The sequence below is a fragment of the Lissotriton vulgaris genome, chromosome 5 (assembly GCF_964263255.1).
Source record: "Lissotriton vulgaris chromosome 5, aLisVul1.2, whole genome shotgun sequence".
In the NCBI taxonomy this organism is placed as follows: domain Eukaryota; kingdom Metazoa; phylum Chordata; class Amphibia; order Caudata; family Salamandridae; genus Lissotriton; species Lissotriton vulgaris.
Window position 1 is genome coordinate 1,697,433,524 of NC_141693.1, and position 19,848 is coordinate 1,697,453,371.

At 43.5% G+C, this 19,848-nt stretch overlaps 1 protein-coding gene across 1 annotated transcript in view; it reads left to right on the forward strand.

Moving 5' to 3' along the window:
- The window catches only part of PSMD11 (proteasome 26S subunit, non-ATPase 11), a 413,573-nt gene that overhangs the window by 301,529 nt on the left and 92,196 nt on the right, over positions 1 to 19,848 (forward strand). The window contains exon 11 of the mRNA XM_086923842.1: positions 1,998 to 2,033. Within this exon, the coding sequence (XP_086779968.1) occupies positions 1,998 to 2,033 (36 nt within the window). The remainder of the gene's footprint in view (positions 1 to 1,997; positions 2,034 to 19,848) is intronic.

Genomic DNA, 19,848 nt, shown 5'->3' on the forward strand with positions numbered 1-19,848 from the left:
TTTTGAACCTCTACACTCGTGTGAGATACAATTCCTAACGTGGAAAGTGGCTTTCCTAGTGGCAATTACAACACTTAGAAGAGTTAGTGAGCTACAAGCCCTAACTATTCAGGAACCATTCATACAAATTCATGCAAATAGGGTAGTGCTACGTACAAACCCAAAAGTTATGCCAAAGGTGGTATCCCAGTTTCACATCAATCAGACTATCGAACTGCCAGTGTTCTTCCCAAATCCAGATTCAGTGGCCGAAAGAGCTCTACATACACTGGACGTTAAGAGCTCTCCTGTATATATAGACAGGACAAAACCTTTCAGAAAGACCAAGCAACTGTTTGTTGCTCTTTCACCACAGCACAAAAGGCAACCCCATTTCAAAATCAGGTATAGCCAGATAGATTAAGTGCATACAAGTTTTCAGAAAGCTAAACGCACATTAACAGTTCCCCCAAGAGCACATTCCACACGCAAGTTAGGGGCATCCATGGCTTTCCTAGAAAACATTCCTCTAGAAGACAGATGTAGAGCAGCCACATGGACTACCATACATACATTTACCAAACACTACTGCGTAGATGTACACTCCAAACAGCAGGCAGCTGTAGGACAGGCTGTACTCAAAATTCTTTTTCACGCTGCTGCAGCTGGCACAGGCAACCACCGCTATGCCTCCAGCATTGACACTGCTATACATTCTATGCACAGATATGAATTCAGCAGCCCACATGCCTCGAACGGAATATGCTACTTACCAGTATGCATCTGTTCTTGGCATGTAGGGCTGCTGACATTCATATCGCCCTTCCTCCTCCCTGGTGCCTGTCGCAGCTGTAGCACTAAGATTTATTCTTAGCATGGACATCACTTACTGTATTATACTCCATCCCTGCCACAATGGCGAAAAACAATCTAAGGATGGAGAGGATACCCATGGGCACTGTAGTCCGGGGTCCGGGAAAGGAGCCACCTATCTCGTGATACTTCGAAGACTCTTCCAGGACAACAATGTGCAATCATCCGGACCCAACACTAGGCGGCGATCTATGCACAGATATGAATGTCAGCAGCCCTACATGCCAAGAACAGATGCATACTCATAAGTAGCATATTCCTTTTAAAATATATATCCGCATTAAGATTTGCTGATGAAGAAACCTGCGTTTTTGGTTTGCAAAAACGTGTGTGGGGGTGCGTGATAAGTAGACTGAAGAAAATAAAAACTAGAATGGGAAAAAAAGTTGTGGCTAAAAAATTGAAAATTGTTGTGCCTTATAGGTTAACTGTAACGGGAGCAAGGACAAAGAGGCATTCCTCTGCTGAAGTAGAGGTTAACATTTACAGTGAAGAGGGGAATGGACTGAGTGTATACTACTGGGGTTTTCAAGATTCATTGAATAGTTAAGGGGATTTCAGAGTTCACGGAAGGCTAGTGTATTTTTGTGCTTATGGGTTAATAGAAGGGTAATGTTAAGTGGTTCCAAGTTTGTACTTTTTGTTTCTAGTCCGAGGAGTAGTTCAAGGTTTTAAGGGTTCACGGATGAGGAGCATTAGTTGTTACTAAGTGATTACTAGGGTGCAATTGAATAAATTAAAGGCTGCATGTGAACAAGATTTTAAATACTAGTTGCAGCTGAATGCAACACCTTTCTGGAGCACATGTATAACTTATACCACCGAAGCAACTTCTCAGTAGTCTATTGTGCATAGGGTCTAGTCATGGATTGAACATTTTAGGAGTCTTAATCTGAAAAATATGACCAAGGCAAGGAGCTAATTCTTCCAGGTCGTTACAACTTGAACCTGTTGGGTTATTTTTTTTGTATACAAGAACGTACATCATGTTTAGTCACATGTCCAAGCCCTCCACTTCCTTGAGTCACTTGCACAGATGCCAGACACACCCCAGTGGCTTCTGCTGCTATTATATTTTATTATTTAGAGGTTTACTAAAGCACTGACCCCTTTTCTCCATTCTGATATATTGTTTCTCTTTCCAGATTGAACACATATCAAGTTTGATCAAGCTGTCAAAGGTAAGAATCTACACTACATGGTTATTGGGCCAGTTCATTGTCACTTCCAACCAGATGGTTTACAAAGCAGTCAATTGCCAACTCTAGAAAACACCCACATTTCATTTTACTTGTAAAAGTGTCCAGAGTGTCATGTTTATATAGCAAGCCAACCTAAAGAGCGCTCCTACATAAAGCACTGTTTGAGTGTGAGGATCCTCTAGATTGATAAGCTGTGCATGTATCCTGCCACCTAATAGTTGAAGTTTTTGCTTGTTGAAAAGTCCCAAAACAGAAAGGGACCTTGTCTCTTTTAAGAGATGCTGGATCCTTTCATGGGTTCGAATCTAAAATTCAATTTGACGATGTATAAATGTGAGCTCGGTACTTTTTGCATTGGGTCCACTTGGCTTCAAAAACTGTTCCTGGAGGCGAAGCATTGGCAGGAGTAAACTTTTATGCCTCTCATTACCTTAGGGGTCATGGGATACATTGAGTCTCTGGGTGCCAGGCAGAGGCCTCCAGCATTGTCCAGTGCAAGTTCTAGTTGCCACTAGTCCACTGGAAATTGTAGGGAAAGTCCTCTTGCTGTTTTTTGTGTCCTTATAGCCACACAGGTCAGCCCACTAGCTCATGGAGCCCACTTCCCGGTTACAAGATGGAGTAGATCCAGTCCTTCAGGGCTCTTCTCATGTCAAAATTTTAAACAATGGAGGAGTACCCCCTTGGGAGGAAAATACAAAGAAGGATTTCTTCTGTATCTGGAGCTTAAGGCTCAGATTAGCACTAGGTGCCCCAACCCTTTACCGGACAGTAATTGTCCTTGAAGAAGACCCCTCACTCACCAACCTGGTTGGTGACATGCTTCATCATCGGGGTCCCACCCCATAGGCCGAGTGCCCATAGGGTGTGCTGCGACACCTGATTACAGTGGAGCGGGTTTCTTGTTTTTTTTTATATGTGCAGAAGAATATTGTGATACGTGTATTAAAAAGGGCCAAGACTACTCACTCCAAGACTTTATTCTTGAGTGCTTGAACCCTGCTAAAAACAATGTGGCACCTGTGCCTATTTAGGAAGGCTTTGGTGTCTCGAGAAGTGTGATAAATTAAAAATAGCGTAGTGTGCTATGTGATTTAGTTAAAAATAGGTCTACATGTTTCAACCATATGGAAAAATTATTTGGTTTTCGTCAGGACCGTGTGTTTTGAGCGGGGTGGTCCGCACACGCTAAGGCGCGTCCAGCCCTCGTTCAAACAAACCTACTTGGTTGTTACTCGTGAATGCCACTCAAGATGAGCAGAAGCCGCAAGTGACGGATACTTGCCGTCTTGGATAACTCGATGCCCATGAAGCGATAGTTACTGCTTCAAGTGTTTTCTCCTGAACCAGGAAAAGACACTTTTTGTACACCAGACCACAATTTGTGGTCTTCATTTGAACGAGGGCTGGACGCGCCTTAGCGTGTGCGGACCACCCCGCTCAAAACACACGGTCCTTACGAAAACCAAATAAAACAGTCTTTGAGTGAGTAGTCTTGGCCCTTTTTAATACACGTATCACAATATTCTTCTGCACATATAAAAAAAAAAGAAACCCGCTCCACTGTAACCCAGCTAGAGGGGTGACTGATCGATGCCAGGGCATTGAGCGTGTGGGCATGTCACACAGGGAAGTGTGCCATGTTGACTCTGTTTACTTCTGTACTTAGACACTCAGCCTGCAAAGGCAGTGTGTGGGTGTCAGGGCACAGTGTAACAAATTGAAGTCCTTAAGTCCAGTATATAAAACAGATTAGGTTTATTGAAGATAAGATTCAGGACAGGTAGATAACATAGAATAAAGTAGATCCAATAATAGAAACCCCACCAGGAGCAGATGGACTCCAGCTCAGCCTCAGATGTAACTGTCCCTTCTTTCAAGCATACACAATTAGAACACTATGTGACATCATATATGCCTGCTGAGCAAGTAATGAGAAACACTAAAGGACTGCGAAGAAATGAAAGCAGGATGCAACACATCTCCCCCCTTGACAAAATAAAACAAGAGAAGAAAAGTAGATAATAGAACATACAGCACATACACAGTAAATGTTACTGGTGAAATAAAAGAAAGAGATAGAACATCACCCACAAAATACAAAATACATAAGAATAGAAATGAAGGGATTTGATAAATTAAATGTGAATTTCTCTAAAACAGACATATAAATAATTCATATCAATGAGCAATCACAGCTCTTTAAACACCCAACAATTTGAACACCTCTAAACCTTAGAGCACTTTGTGGTTCAATAAATAGATAAAAGATAGCGAACACGAGTGGTTCTACAAATGAGCAACCAGCGGCTCTCTAGGCATGAAAGATAGCGAACCCCTGTGGTTCTACAAATTAAACATAGCGAACTGCTGTGGTTCTAAACATCAAACATAGCTAACACCTGTGGTTCTACAAATCAAACATAGCGAACACTTGTGGTTCTTTAAACATTCAACAAACTGAACTCCTCTAAAAACATTAGAGCACGTAAGTGGTCCGGAAATGCACTAAACTCTTCAAACAGTGAAATTTGTAAAACAAGGTTCATCATTAGATGCAAACCGTAAACACATAAAATCGAGAAGCACCAAGAACGCCTCACAACGTTCACATTCAATAAGTCCCATGAACAACTAAATGAATGTAACTGCAAACACACATCTTGAATTGAAAACTTATCACCTCAAACTTAGTTGAGCATATGAATGGCTCATTCCAATAAAGAAACTAACTCACCAGAAATTTGAATTAAAAACAGAGCACCTCAACCAACGTTGAGCATAAAAATGGCTCCCTCCATTAAAGATACTATCTCACTGTAGTATTATCAGCTCCAATACACACATGCAAAATTAAAATGACTAAACACCTCAACCATTAAAGATACTGTAGTATTATCAGTTCCAGTACATACATTAAAAACAACTGAACACCTCGACCATTAAAGATACTATCTCACTGTAGTATTATCAGTTCCATTACCCACATATACCAATCATAAATCACAACATAAATAATATGGACTCCTTCCCAAAAAACATATATGAGACTCTACCACCTCTTTCATAAAACTAAATACAATAAAATGTTAATATTCCCTTAAGCAATAAAATGAGTAAACAAACTCCGGTGAGCGATCTCTCACCCGAGTTCTCTGTCTTTGAATAAAATGAACATAAATACCATAATTTCGTACATGTGACATAAAATAGAAGAAGCTCTGGTCCGAAATGTTGATCCGATGCCTTGCAGAGGTGTTGTCATGGTGATATTATCTAAAATGGCCGCAGTCGTCGTAATTACGTCCTTTTCACAGAAAGTTGGACTTGTAGAAGCAACGTGAATGACGTGATGCAAGCATTGTTTCTATCGGGGGATCAAACAGTCATTGATGTAAGACTTAGCTCGAGATCGCTCCAAGTAACAGTTCGCTTGAGCCAGTTCTGAAGGTAACGGTAATTTGGCTTAACTGTAGAAATACTTCAATTTTGTGACATCCGATGAGGATTGAAATATTGTTTAAATAGTTACTAAAATGCTGTAATAACACTGCCAGACATCCCAACTGACTTTGAAAAAAAAGATGATTAAAATCTCCCTATACTCGTAGGTGTTGTATTCCTCCTCCGCCTCCTGGATTACATCAGTAGGAAAGCAGGAAACTAAGCACCCAAACAGTTCCACTAGATGGCGCTTGATCCTCACACAGTCAAACAGTCAAGTGTAAAACGATCTTCTTCAATTCCCGTTGGAAGACAGCCAGTTTAAGTGCAAAAAGATTGGCATTCCCCACATTGTCAAACAATCTAAATCATTTCTCAAGTAATCTTTTGGGTGGCAGGAAACTTTAGTGTGAATAAATGTCACAGCTTTACACATTACTTGCAGACGACAAGTTTGAAAAGACAGTTTCCTTTCCAGCTTCAGTGTAAATATTGCCACTTGCTCCTCACGCTGTCATCACAGTTTAAATCTAGATCAATAAACGATCTCTTATACTTGTAGTAAGGCAGGAGGCTTCAGTGTGAATATTACCGGTTGCAAGTGACACAATCACAATTATGGTAAATGTTAACCATTGAAACACACTGATTTTACTTCACCTCTTCACCTCTTCTTAACGGTGCTTTGCTATGCTAACAATGTCATTAGTCCAGTCATTTCTTCGCGCATAGGCCCATCCTCTTCGCCAAAATTGTATCAAATTGAAGTCCTTAAGTCCAGTATATAAAACAGATTAGGTTTATTGAAGATAAGATTCAGGTCAGGTAGATAAAATAGAATAAAGTAGATCCAATAATAGAAACCCCACCAGGAGCAGATGACTCCAGCTCAGCCTCAGATGTAACTGTCCCTGCTTTCAAGCATACACAATTAGAACACTATGTGACATCATAGATGCCTGCTGAGCAAGTAATGAGAAACACTAAAGGACTGAGGAAATGAAAGCAGAATGCAACACACAGGGCCCCTAAGGGTGGCACAATAAGTTCTGCAACCAGTAGGGGTCTTCTCTGGTAACCATGCCCTGGGTACCTAGGGTACCATTTACTAGGGGCTGACAGGTGGCCAGAGATGCCGATTTGGTTTTAGTTTCAACTCCGTTTTAGGGAAGGAACACAGGCCCTGGGCACCTGGTTGGCAGGACCCCAGGGCACACTCAGTCAAAGCACATCAGCCATTCAGCAAAAAGTGGAGGCATGCCCATGCAAGAAAGATGGCACTTTCTCACAATGCCCATGCGCACTATCGTCCTAAGGAGTAGTCGCCTACCTCGTGACTACAAAGACATTTTACCAAGACAAAAACAAAGTGTAAACATCTGAGCACCAAGTGGCGATCTATGCACAAGTATACGAATCTACAGCACTACATGCCAAGAACAGATGCATTCTGGTAAGTATCATTTATTTTCCTTTTGCATCGTGAATCCTTTTGGTATTCACATTGTGTGCATTATTCTGCCATCTAGTGGTCAGCTTGAATGCTCTTAGTCCTTTTTCTCTTTTCAGTTACTTTTCCTGGTGGGACTATGACTGGTGTGCGCCCATTTTCAGATGATTTATTCTGGCATTGGGTCTGTAAGCATCAGCCAAAGCAATGCGAATGCTGGCGTACTAAGAAAGGACCTCTTTAACACCTTGGGTTATTATTATATATGAGTTTATTCAGCGCGCAGCTACCCGTAGGTTTACCGGTGCTAGGAAAGCAGAAGCAGAGGAGTGTGAAGGAAAAAGGTTACAAAGAAAACAGCCAGGTCTTCACTCCTTTGCGGAACTTGAGATAACAAGTTTCCGACCGCAAAGGGACGGGTAGCGAATTCCAGAGTGAGGGCGCCACGTAGGAGAACGACCACCCACCAACTCTAGCCCGCTTGAAACGGGGAACACAGAATCTGCTTTGAGTTGAGGATCTAACAGTGCGTGAGGGACAGTAGAGATGGACTAAGGAGGATAGATAGTGAGGGGATTTTCCAGCTTTGATGCGATGCATGAAGCATAGTGCTTTAAATTTGGACCTAGACTCTATGCGCAACCAATGCAGGCTGCGCAGGGAAGCAGAGACTGGGGCAGTTCTAGGCAGATTGCAGAGTAATCGGGCAGCCATGTTCTGGACCACTTGGAGCTTGCGGGTGAGCCTCTTTTCAGGCACCTAGTAGAAGTACATTCCCGTAGTCCAGCCGAGATGTCACTAAGGCCTGGACTACTGACCTCTGGGTGCCTGAGGGAAGCATCCATGTGATCTTCCTCAGCCACCTGATGACGGTAGTACAGGTGGCTGAGACTTTGACCACATGTTGCCTCATAGATAACCGAGATTGCGTGCTGTTGTTGCTGGGACTGGCAGCGGTCCCATTTGCTGAGGCCAATGTTGTGGGCCCCAGAGAGCGGAGTCCGGCCCAAACAAGAGCAGCTCCGTTTTATCGCCGTTCAGCTTCAGTTAGTTAGTCAGCATCCAATTGGCGATATCAATAAGCCCAGAACGAAGAGAAGATGAGGGAGAGTTGGTTGGAAGAGAGAGAAAAGATGATTTGAGTATCATCTGCGTAAGAAAAAATAGATAACCCAGATTGTTCAGCAAGAAAAGCAAGAGGTCTAACATAAAGGTTGAAAAACAAAGGACTAAGAATAGAACCTTGGGGAACACCATGAGGGGAATTATGAACAGATTACACAGAGGAGGGGGAGAAAACCTGAAAAGTGCGATCTGAAAGAAAATTGGAAATCCAGGCAAGTGCGGAGCCACAGATACCAACAGACTTCAGGGCAGAAAGAAGGATGGAGTGGGAGACGGTGTCGAAAGCGGCACTCGGGTCCAAAAGGATGAGTGCCACCGTCTCCCCTCCATCTACCTGGCGTCTGACAGTCTCCGTGACTCCCAAGAGGGTGGACTCCGTGGAGAAGCCCACCCTGAAACCTGACTGGGAAGGATGAAGGACGTTCGCCGATTCAATGTGAGATGTTAAGTGACGATTGATATGTTTCTCCAGCACTTTCGAGAGGCAGGGAAGCAAGGAGATGGGTCGAAAGTTGGCTGGGTTGCTGGGATCAGCATTAGCTTTTTTTAAGAGCGGAACCACCATCGCATGCTTCCAAACATTAGGGACAATAGCCTCAATGAGAGAGGCATTCAAGAGAGCCAAAATGGGATAGAGTGAGGAGGTGGCTAGGGTACAGAGAATCTGGGGGGGCATAGGATCCATGGGAGAACCGGATTTGATCCCCGCCAGCAGATTCAGAAAAGAAGGCATAAAGATGAGTTCCCATTTATTTACCAGAGGAAATAAGGACCGTGCAGAGTCTTCCTGAAAAGGAAGTTGGTCTAGGCTCTGCATGGAGGAGCTGGATGAAACAGGTGGTATAGCTCCAAAGCCAGCGTAGATTTTGTCAATTTTCTCCGTAAAGAAGTCAGCCAAGGAATTACATTGCGTGGTGTCCAAGCAGGGGGCTTTGGGAGCGCATGACATTCCGGAAAGTTCCTGTACTGCTTTAAATAGGGCTTTGGGACGATTCTGGGCTTTCAGTGGAGTTGACATGATTGGCCCTGGCGGTGTTGCATAAAGAATGGTATTTACGTAGTGCAAGTTTATAGTTTTCTTTATCTGTAGTGGAGTAGTTAGCCCTCCAAATACGTTCCAATCTTTTGCAGCAAGATTTCTCTATTTTTAGCTGTTCGTTGAACCAGGGGGCAGCGGGGTGGAGAAAGTTTTGTTTACATTTACGTGCCGGGAGACAACAGTAGATTGCAGAGGTAAGCCAGGCACCAATCGTGCCCACATCATCAGTAGTGATGTCTAAGAGAGGAGGCAAGGTCTTCTCCAAACAGTTATTAAGTTGCTCCGGATTAAGTTTTTTCCGGTTTCTACTGGTTCTAAGGGAGTGTGGATTGCCAGAGGGGCAAGGCGCAGTCTTAATGTGAAACTCCACAATAAAATGGTCAGACCAGGGTGCTAAGGGTTTTCCCCCTCCGGTGCTGCTATTTACATTTTCCCATTGTTTGTGACAGTCAACTCGTCATAAGCACAGGGCAGGTAAAACCCATGACGAGTTGACCTTGTCTCAAGCATGGAAGGGGTTAGAGAGAGGAGAGAAATAACTTAAACTCAGATTACCAAGATGGTAGGTGAAAAGCGTGAACTGACGACCACACATCGAACTGTTGAGGGAAGTGGATAACTCTTCCTTTAAGTTATGAGCCACTGTGTCCCTGTAAGTTCAACCCGAAGGACAGCTATCCTTTCTGCAGCCTCCACTTCTGCAGAGAAACCAGAAGGAGCACAGCCCTGAAGGCTGCAAACTGTACACAGTTACTTCTGAAAGCGCTAAAGACTACAGGGAAGCAGAAGCAGGCAAACTATACCACCATGCAGCACAGAAGAAAGGGATATCGTCAATGAGGGAACATGGGCTGTTGAGTAAAGAGGAGGGCTGTATGACACTGAGGCAGCACATGAGATTAAACCTCGAGGGAGAAGTTTTCGAGTTGGATCCAGAGGTGACACTGAAGAGACACAAGGAGGAAGAACCCTATAAACATCCTTAGGTAGCATTGAAATACCTACGGGTAATCAAATAAGTTGTTGGACCCCAAGTTCTACGAGACTGCCTTGGTGCTGAGAGAATCATCAACTGAAGTGACATTGAAACCCAGCGACCCACACAGACCCTGAAACAAGTATACTAGTAGAGGATATCCCTTGGAAAAACGCTGTCGAAATTTGAGAGGTAGAGGTCAAAAAGAAATTGACCGATGTTGAAGACCCAGCTCTAAGCAGAAGCCTCCGACCACAACCGATGATGGATAGATCTACCTTGGAAGAAAATACGCTTCGTAGCCAAAAATTTGGGGATTCTACACAATAAGAGGTATTTAGACTCCTCTCTTCCAGAATTTCGGTTCCCATCAAAATCTTCGAGGGAGCTGACCCAAGAGGCAGCAGAGCAGGTTTAACTCAAATAGCTTACTACACCACAGCCTCAAGATGAAGAGCAGGATATGTTCTTCGAAGAGCAAGTTCAGGAGGACCATGGAACATTTCAGTAGGGCAACAGCAGTGGCAGTACTCGAAGCTGGCTTGCCAGAGGAGTGAGTCGACTTCTGCCCTTCGAGGCCCTTTCCCCTGGAAGATCTCTTCATGTACAATGTAATGCTGATAAGAGTGGCGGACTGGTATGGGTCCAGCTGGAATAAAAAGTACTTAATTGCTTTCTACTAGAAACCTTCCTACCTTCGCAAAGTAGTTGCCAGTATCTACTGATGCTTCTCAGCATTCTAGTTCCAGAAATAGAGCTTGCAAGGCTGAAACTCAGAGGTTCCAAAAGAAATATAAACACTCTTCCAAGAACCCACTTTACATCTGTGGAAATGCAGTGGCAGACTCAGACATCCTGCTCATTGCAAGAAAGAGGGACAAATGTCCCCCATCTACCAACCTACCACTGGAGAAAGAGCAAGAGAGGTGAAATGGTGGGCCAAAAAATGGAGAAAGGGATAGCAGCACAGTGGAGGATTGTTAACTCCAATGCTCTAGGGAAGAGGTGGGAGAGGTAATAAAGCACTCCGCAGAGCAATCCCAAAGACTGGCAGTTGCAGTCATAGAAGGGGCGAGGACCATTGCCAAAACGTTCTTGAAGTCTTCACTCAATGCCACAGATACAGCCAGCAAGGCAATGGTCACAGGTACAACCCTGAGGAGGTACGTCAAGCTATGGATTTCAGGGTTCAAGAGCGAGGTGCAGGCAAGCATCTTCGACTGTTTGGCTCAGCTGTGGATGACATGCTGAAGCAGGTTAAGAATAACTCGTGGCCAAATCCATGTAGGTGCTGCTGTTTCAAGGTCACCACCTGAGGGGGACAACCCCACAAGAAGTACAACTAGATGGGGAGCTTTCCAGAGCCACTCTTCCAACAAGCTGGACAACAACAGTATGAAATGCATTAGTGGCAGCTCCAAGCAACTGAGCACCAGGCTGCTAGGGGTAGAGAGAGGGACAAGCCAGACCTCCAGCAGAGCAAGCTTATCAAACAAGGGACTCCACATACAAGCCCCACCACAAAACACCAGTGGGGGCAGAAAAGGAGCCTTCGTTCACGAGTGGAGGAGGATTAATTGGGATAAGATGGATAGGTGTGGTGCAGCGGCCAGGAAGCTTACATCTGAGCACAGGGTTCACGGTTCAATCCCCGGTGGCAGCTCAGCACCATGTGACTCTGGTCAATAGCTAACTTAATTTCAATGATGGCCCCCAGCGCCTTGCGACCCAGAAGAGTGAGTAGTTTGCGCTTTACAAATACGGTTTTACATTTATTTATTTTTACAAATGGATCCTAATCATCCAACATGGTTATTGCATAGAACTTATAAAGATCCATCCTGGGATCCGACAAAAAGGAAAAATGTACACTGAAAGGAAGAAATGGGATGCCTGCAATTCGTAGTGCAGGAACTCTTAGAAAAGCAGAAAATAGAGTACCCACAGCCGAAATCAATCAGGAAAACTACTTAGCATACTCCTTAGTTCCAAAACTTGACAATTCTTTAAGACCAATTCTGGACCTTCACTTTTTAAACAAATTTATAAAAACACAAACAATTCAAAATTACAGTCCAGGAGTTCATCCTAAGGCTGCGGGAAAAGGAGTGAGTGTATGGCGACTATAGTCCCAAAGTGCACTTATTTACACATCCCCATGACTCACAAGCACAAAAGGCACCTACGTTTGCATCAACCAGAACTGTTATCAGTTCACAATGCTCTCTTTCAGGATCAAGTCAGCACCCAGAGTGTTTACAACATGCCTAGCTTCTGTGTCAGTATACCTACGAAGGAAAGCAATGCATGTTTATCCTTACCTCAGTCAAGGCAAGCTTGCAATTCAGAGAAGCACGGTCATGGACACCCTTCAAAGAGTAGAGTCCATGATAAACCTAGAAAAGTCACGAAAAAAGTCTTACAGAGAAAAGATCTTTAAAGGAGCAATAATCCACACTGTGGCAGCAAGAGCTTTCCCTACCCTCAAGGGGATTCGAGCCATCCCATAACAGTCTTGCCTCTACCAAAAGGGTCAGTGTCTAACAGTGAGGACCGTGGATAAAATAAAGAGCAATATGGTCAGATTCCCCATGCAAGACTACACATGAGACTACCCAAGGAATAGATCCAAAACCAATGGTCACCGTCAGCAAAAAGCTGGGAATATCTAGTGGCTGGAATACAAAAGTTACATAAAGAGATGACATGGTGGAATGTGGCCAACATAACAGTGGACAGACATTTCATACAACAAACACCAACAGTAAACATCACCACAAATGCATCCAAAAATGGTTGGGGGAGCGCAAATGAGAACTAAAAATCAGAGGGTTATCGAAAGGGGAAAACAATTATCCAACACGTATATGTCCTGGAGCTCGGGTCTATCTTCCTGGTTCTAAATGCCTTCCAGATGCTGGTGTGGGAAAATACAGTGCAAATCCAAATGGACAACACAACCACAATGTTCTGTCTGAACCAACAAGGAGCTACATGGTCTCATTTGCTATCAAAACTAGCCCAGAAGATTTGAAGATGTGCTAATCAGAGAAAAATAACTTCATTAGCTATACTCCTGCCAGGAGTAGATATTGAACAAGCAGACACATTAACCAGACAAGCATCTGTATAACATGAGTTGCAGGCAGGCAAACAAACAAGTGCTTCAAGAGCACTTCCAGCAGTGGGGCATGCCAGAGATCGACCTGTTCCGAACCCCCATAAAACACAAAATGCCAAGACTTTGTATCCAGACACACAGATTTGGGTAGGCTTCTCCACCAATTGCTCTCATACCTCTAGTGATACGTAAAAACAGTTGCAAATGACCCTAATATCAAGTGCTCCACAGTAGGAAAGGTGGATGTAGTTGTCAGACCTACTGGAAATGGCACCTTCTCAACACCAGTTATTAAAAGATTTCTAGAAGGAGCAAACGTGGTAGCTCCACCCAGATGAGCATCTATGCCAATTTGGAACCTAAGCCTGGTGCTACACAGCTAATAAAGGAACCATTTGAACTTCTCCAGAAGGCAGAACTGAGGTTCCTTACCTTAAAAGACTGCCTTCCGAATTGCTATCCCGTTGCTGCACAAGGTGAGCGAGATGCATGTGCAAATACGCAAGGAGAAGGTAGTCCTGTGGACCTCCCTATGGTTCCTTCCATAGAGTGGATGTCCATCCCTCCCACATCAATTAAATAATTAGATCCTAGGCTTCTTCCAACAAGCAAAATCTGTAAGCTAAATACCCTAGATGCACATAAGGCAGTCATATACCTTCTACAAAGGAAATCCAAATAGGAACTTTGGCCTTCATAGCAAACGTTCCAGTGAGCAACATATGTATGGCTGCCACATAGTCATCCGTCCACACCTTCACCAAAGTACAAAGTAGTTTATTGTGATGATTATATAAAATCTTACAACATTACACATCTAAAAGAAAAAAGAAAAAATTTATTTACCAATATAAAATCACATAAAATGGCATTGCGTGGCATTTACAAACAATTAAGTATTTGCAATAATTACGTCTGAGTTTCCTTTTAACTAACAGTAGGAACTTTACAAAGGAAGCATTTAAAACAATATCATTTGAGACCATACACTTAATCACGGCCTGCCTGCATGTCCGTATGCCGCGTGACTTGAGAGGAACCTTAAGCAATGTCTTTCTCTCTTGAAGGAGTTCAGGGCAGGTACACAGAAGATGTTGAATGTCTTCCTCGCCCCTGTTACATAGTCTGCATTTCGTTTGGGTTTCTTGAAATTCCCATGGGGGACGATGACATAGCCCTGGCATGGATCCAAATCTCGCTTTATGGAGCACCCATTGTTTTTTTCCGTCCACGGGGTTTTCAGATATTGTTGTATCTCCTTCTTTTTATAGCCATTTAGCACCGTCCAGGCGTGTTTTCCCTTGATAAGGGTAGCCTTATCCTTTAGAATGGATAGGTGGTCTGCGGTTTTATTAATGATTTTCTTAAATGATGACTTGGTTATATTAATATCCCATATAGACATGACCCCAAACTCATTAATTGCATCTCTAAGGTAAAGAGCTGCACTAGAGTTAGTGTCCTTCTTTATTTCTCTCCATAAGAGCAGCAATATCTCATTTTGTTGGTCATTTTTTATTTGAATCCAGACTTTTATAAAATGGCCTTGGCTTGCGAACTGTTGATTGGTTAGGCCAAACTCCAACCTTACTTGCGCCGGGGAAGCGTTCACTGAGAGATGGAATAGCGCTCGGTATACTCTGGTTATGATTTTGTTCAAAGTATCACTATCTTTACCCATTAAAGCTTCACTATCATATGTAATAGTGGGTAAGAGTTTTGCACCAACAATGCTAAGATGGAGCCCACGAAGGGGGACTTCTGGGGCGCACGTCTGACAACATGGAGGGGCCACAGAGCACCAAATGTCTGCAGACCATGCACAAAAATAGAGGGGAAAAGGGATTAAGAAGAGTATTCCTGATCCAACTACTAGAAGGCAGAGTAATGCACATACTGTGAATCAAGACATACTTTAAGGTGCAAAACTAATGTGTTGAGAGGCATTGTGATCCCCCAGGTCACGTCTTTCGTCAACACCTGGAAACTGCCTAAATAAGTAGAGGGAACTGTCCAGGTTACAGAATGCAACCATGGAGAATGCACTTGAGAAGGGTTATTTAGAGGCTCTCCACTTGAAGATACTGGAAAAACAAGCGTTTACAATGCAAGAGGTCTCGAAATGACGTTGTTTTGAGCTATTGGCATGGAAAATATTCTTTTGTTTTTTTCCCCCTTCGTGAAGCATTAATCAAGTAATGGTGTTGAAAATGACAGTCTTTTACCCCCATTGACCCCCGCTAAGCTCATCAGCAACCTAAAAAGCAGTAATCAACCAAACTAGCTTAAAATAACTCTGTGGTCTGTTACGATTGTGCCTTAGAGCAGGCACACTACCCCTGTGTTATGTGTAAGTGGACTGTCAGGCTCTTCTTTTCAACTGTCACACCTTGGCCCCCATTTTATGGGATCCAGCAGTAATTTTGTTTCGATTTTTATATATAATTGGCTAACGCCAGGCCTGCACATGAACATGGCTGAGAAGCTTAACTAGCAGCCTCAGGGATACCCCTGGTCAGTGACCTCTCCTATGTTTGGCGCCCTGAGGCTCACAGGTCGGCCCCTGGGTTCCGACTGTGGGTGCATTATTCTATCACAGTTACTGCTGTGAGATTCAGCCCTCGCCTGTGTTGCGTTGGGATCGCGTGACGACCCCAACAATATTCACAGTGGGGTCCATATGATTTGCGTCCAGTAAGCACTCCCTGTCTGAGTGAGGCGGCGAGCGTCAGTTATGTTACTTTGCGCTCCGCTGTTTGTGCTGACAGTTCAGTGCCTCACTGTGCCATGCTGCAAGACTTGTCCGCTGCTCTGTCTGTGAGTATTATTCATGGCTGACATGTTGTTCTTGATTTATGTATTAATAAGTTATTTCATTTAGCAGCCTGAGCCTGCAAGTAGAGGTCACCTGCTCACCTCGAGCTAGGGGCTGCTGCGTGCTGGGCTTATGCAACACTAATGATGATCAGCTGAGTTGACCCTGCAGCACCACGGGTGCAGTCTGTAATATGGCCTGGAGTCCCTTGCATCAGTAATCTAAATGAATCCAGGATGGGACATTCCCTGTTGCTGAGTGTTTTTCTGGCGACTCAGGTGCTACCCCCAGTGTCACTTAAGTTGCAGCACTTTCGGCAGCAGGGATTTTGGCATTCTGAATGCCGGAGGATCATTGTGAATTGGCATGGCATGTGTGCAGTTTTTTTATATTCTCCAGCGCAAGAATGGGACAGCTGGTGCCTCTCAAATCTGTCGCCTAGACACACTTGAGTGTCAACAATTAATTATACTGTTTTGGCAATAATGACCCAACATAACAGGTGGCAGGATGATTTTAATTTCCTGTCAGCCCAGACCCCTAGGAATTGTTACTGCTGCCTGCACCAAAATCAAATTAGAACAACACTAATCTGACCTCGACCAGTGCTGCTGCCCTGTCTTTGGATCCGGTTCTTTCCGGTCAATGTGAGTCCGAGAGCAGGTGCACACAGCACAGTTCTCAAAACAGGAGTGTCATCACTAATTCGACTCCCTCCACAAGCAGCTCTTCTCACGGTCCCTCATGTGATACTGACTTCAAGCTCATCTTAACCACAGCAGCTCGGTCTGCAGCAAGTGAGTGTGACAGTGACTCACAGAGACACGTTAGTAAAAAATACAGTAGCAGTAGAATTGTTGTAACTCAGAGACATAGGTAAGTAAAAAACTAAGGCTGCTGTAATTAAATGTTCTTGTTCGAAAGTGGGAGATTTGTGTACTGGCAATTCACTCTGCGTGCTCTATCGCAGAGAGTTAATATCCCTTCTGCAAAGAATGCCACTCTACTATGAAAGAAGCAAAACTATTTATGGGGATCGCTGTGAGTTACTCGATGCCATGTTAGTGCTCTTCCATTTCTAGTGCTGTGCAACAGTTTCAAGGTCCGATGAATAATCGATGGACAGCTAAACTTAGTTCCTCTCAGCCCTTCGATCTCTTATGTTTATGGGGCCATGTGTTTATTAGCCTGGAGCCTGTCCGGATGGGCTGCCTGAAAAAGCAGCGGCCACAAAATCCCATTTCCAATGGCAGGCCACCATTTAGCATAAATGGTGACAGTAGCCAACGGAAATGAGGGGCGGGCCCCTTTCCTAAAACTCCTCTCTAGCTATAAGTCTCGCCGAGCGAGCAGCGCATGCGGTGCAACGCTAGGCGACACCTTATGATGGGAGTTGTTCTAGAATAAATAATTGTGGCAAGTCCTACATAGAAGAGGAGACCAAGATGACAAACTACTGTCATCTTGAAAGGAATCTCGGAGGCCATTAAGGAACTAAACACTCGTAAAACTTTGAGCACTCCTGGCAAAATGGTACGAGGCGTGTACTGGTAGGCTGGCTGGCAGACTGCTGTAGGTATTTCAAGAAGCGGGGATAGGGGCATTTTGCTGAAAACCCCTCAAGAAGCACTGATAGTACTAAGGAAGCAAAGGTTGCAGGACTTCTTATGCCGACCGTAGACTTTCTCTGATCAAAACGAATAAGGTACTGGGCAAACTGCTGGCATTGTGGTAAAAGACTATAATTGGACACTTAGTACATAGTTTTCAATGTGGTTTCGTACGGGGTAGGAGGGCAATTCTCAACATCAAATGCCTGTTGAACTTTGGCAGTACTGAGGAAATGGGTTTGTTCTCACTGACACAGAAGGTGTTTGACACTCATGGCATTATTGGTTTAGCAATAAAACTGTTAGCTAGACAAATGGAATACTGTCAAAGGAATGGAAGCTTGAGAGAAGCACATGTCAGGGATGCCCACTTTTCCAATTTCTGTTCGCTCTGGCAATGGGGTCCCTGATGGGTCAAGTACAACAATCCATGAACAAGTGGGCAGTAAAGATTGGGACCCACACACAATTGGTTTTCCAATAAGCATATCTTCTGCTGTACCTAAGAAAACTGGCAAAGGCAATTTCATCCCTACTGGCAGTACGTAATGAATTCTGCAAACAGTCTGGCCTATAAGTAAACAAAAGTAGTTTATTAGCCAAATAGCCTATCTAAGTTATCATCACAAAATGTACTGATCCTGGATGGTCGGTGACATCCCTAGATGTGTCCTACAAAATCTTGCCTACTTCATGCAATGTATCCAATATGGAGAGATACCCAGTGTATTTCTAGGATATCTGTCATCTTAGGTCTCCTGGTGTTTGCAGATGAGGGACGTGGTATCACTAGATTTTATACTGAACTTGGAGATGACACAAGTAGATAACAGCGGAGGGCACATGCGCAGCGTGAGACGGTTTGTGGGACAGATTTTAATTAAATCCAGTGGGGAGGTATAGTTACACTAGAGGTGTCTGATAATGCAAGATTTTGGCTTCTCCATTTTAATTTTGTGTACACAACCTATGTAACACAAGTTAAGCTACATAAAATTGACCTACCTTTAGCTAGCTACCTTTAGCTAGAGTGATAAATGTATTAGTATCAGTAAACTGGGAGCTTGAGAGGCACACTGCAGTGGTACCCACTTTCCCCATTGTTGCCTCAGATGCATTTAACTTACGACAACTTTTCCATTTGGTATGGAATTACCCTTAGATAACGACTTACTGGGTAAGGGTAACTAACCGATAAAGGAACCCACAACTGCATCACAATACAAATTGCCCTACAGACATGCATAGTAGGCATTGATGCCTTTAAGTTTGTAACACAAAATTAAGAATAGGTTTGTACATTTTACCTTGCTCTTAGCTAAAAGACAAATTGCAATCACATGGATGAGCACCCGGGGACCAACACTAAAAATCTGAATTGAAAAGTTGCTAAATGGTGTCTGGCAGAGCAGATTGCAATGAAAGTTACCACTACAGATGAGAAACTACAGACTTATTTAGATACCCGGAAAGCACTGTCAACAGAATTGGTGTCCTCTCCTGATATGAGGCTCCCATTAATTTATATTTGAACCTACATTTGTACTTAAATGTGGCTGTTTTTATCAGGCTACGTGGTATGTATCTGACTTGCTCAATACATGATTGTTGCTGTGCATTGGAGGAGAATTAACAAAAAGTAAAATAAGAAGGAAAAAGTGCTATTGTAGAAATAACGGTCTCACAAAAAGTATACTTGTGCCGTGAGCCACGAAAAACACGTTTTGTACACAAAATGTGTGTGCTGTTAAGAAAAATCAATAAAACTAATCGATGAAATAATAATTAAATTAAGTAGGAACAAAATCAAAAGGGGACCATCTTCATGTGTAGATTTTTGCCCAGATGGCTTGTTTATAAAATTAATATATTGCTACATCCATCAGACACTTTTGGTCGCAGCGATATATAGTGTTTGTTAGATGTCCTAAAGCACTTGATAGCCAGCGTTAACAGCCGAACTGCTGCTTATGTTTCTTAATTTTGTACCAATCATGCACAAATTCTAGTAAAATGTAGTGATTTTAGATCGAACCTGGGCAGCTCATGTCTGTTAACTAAAAAGCTGCAGGAACTGCTCATGAGCCACCTCCAATAATGTGCTTGCCGCAATGGTGAATCTCTCATTCTAGACGTGTGCTGTGTTGGGGGCACCTTCCACATCTCTGCTGCGCAGAGGCATTAAAGCATTGCGCCTTGACATTTAAATCACAT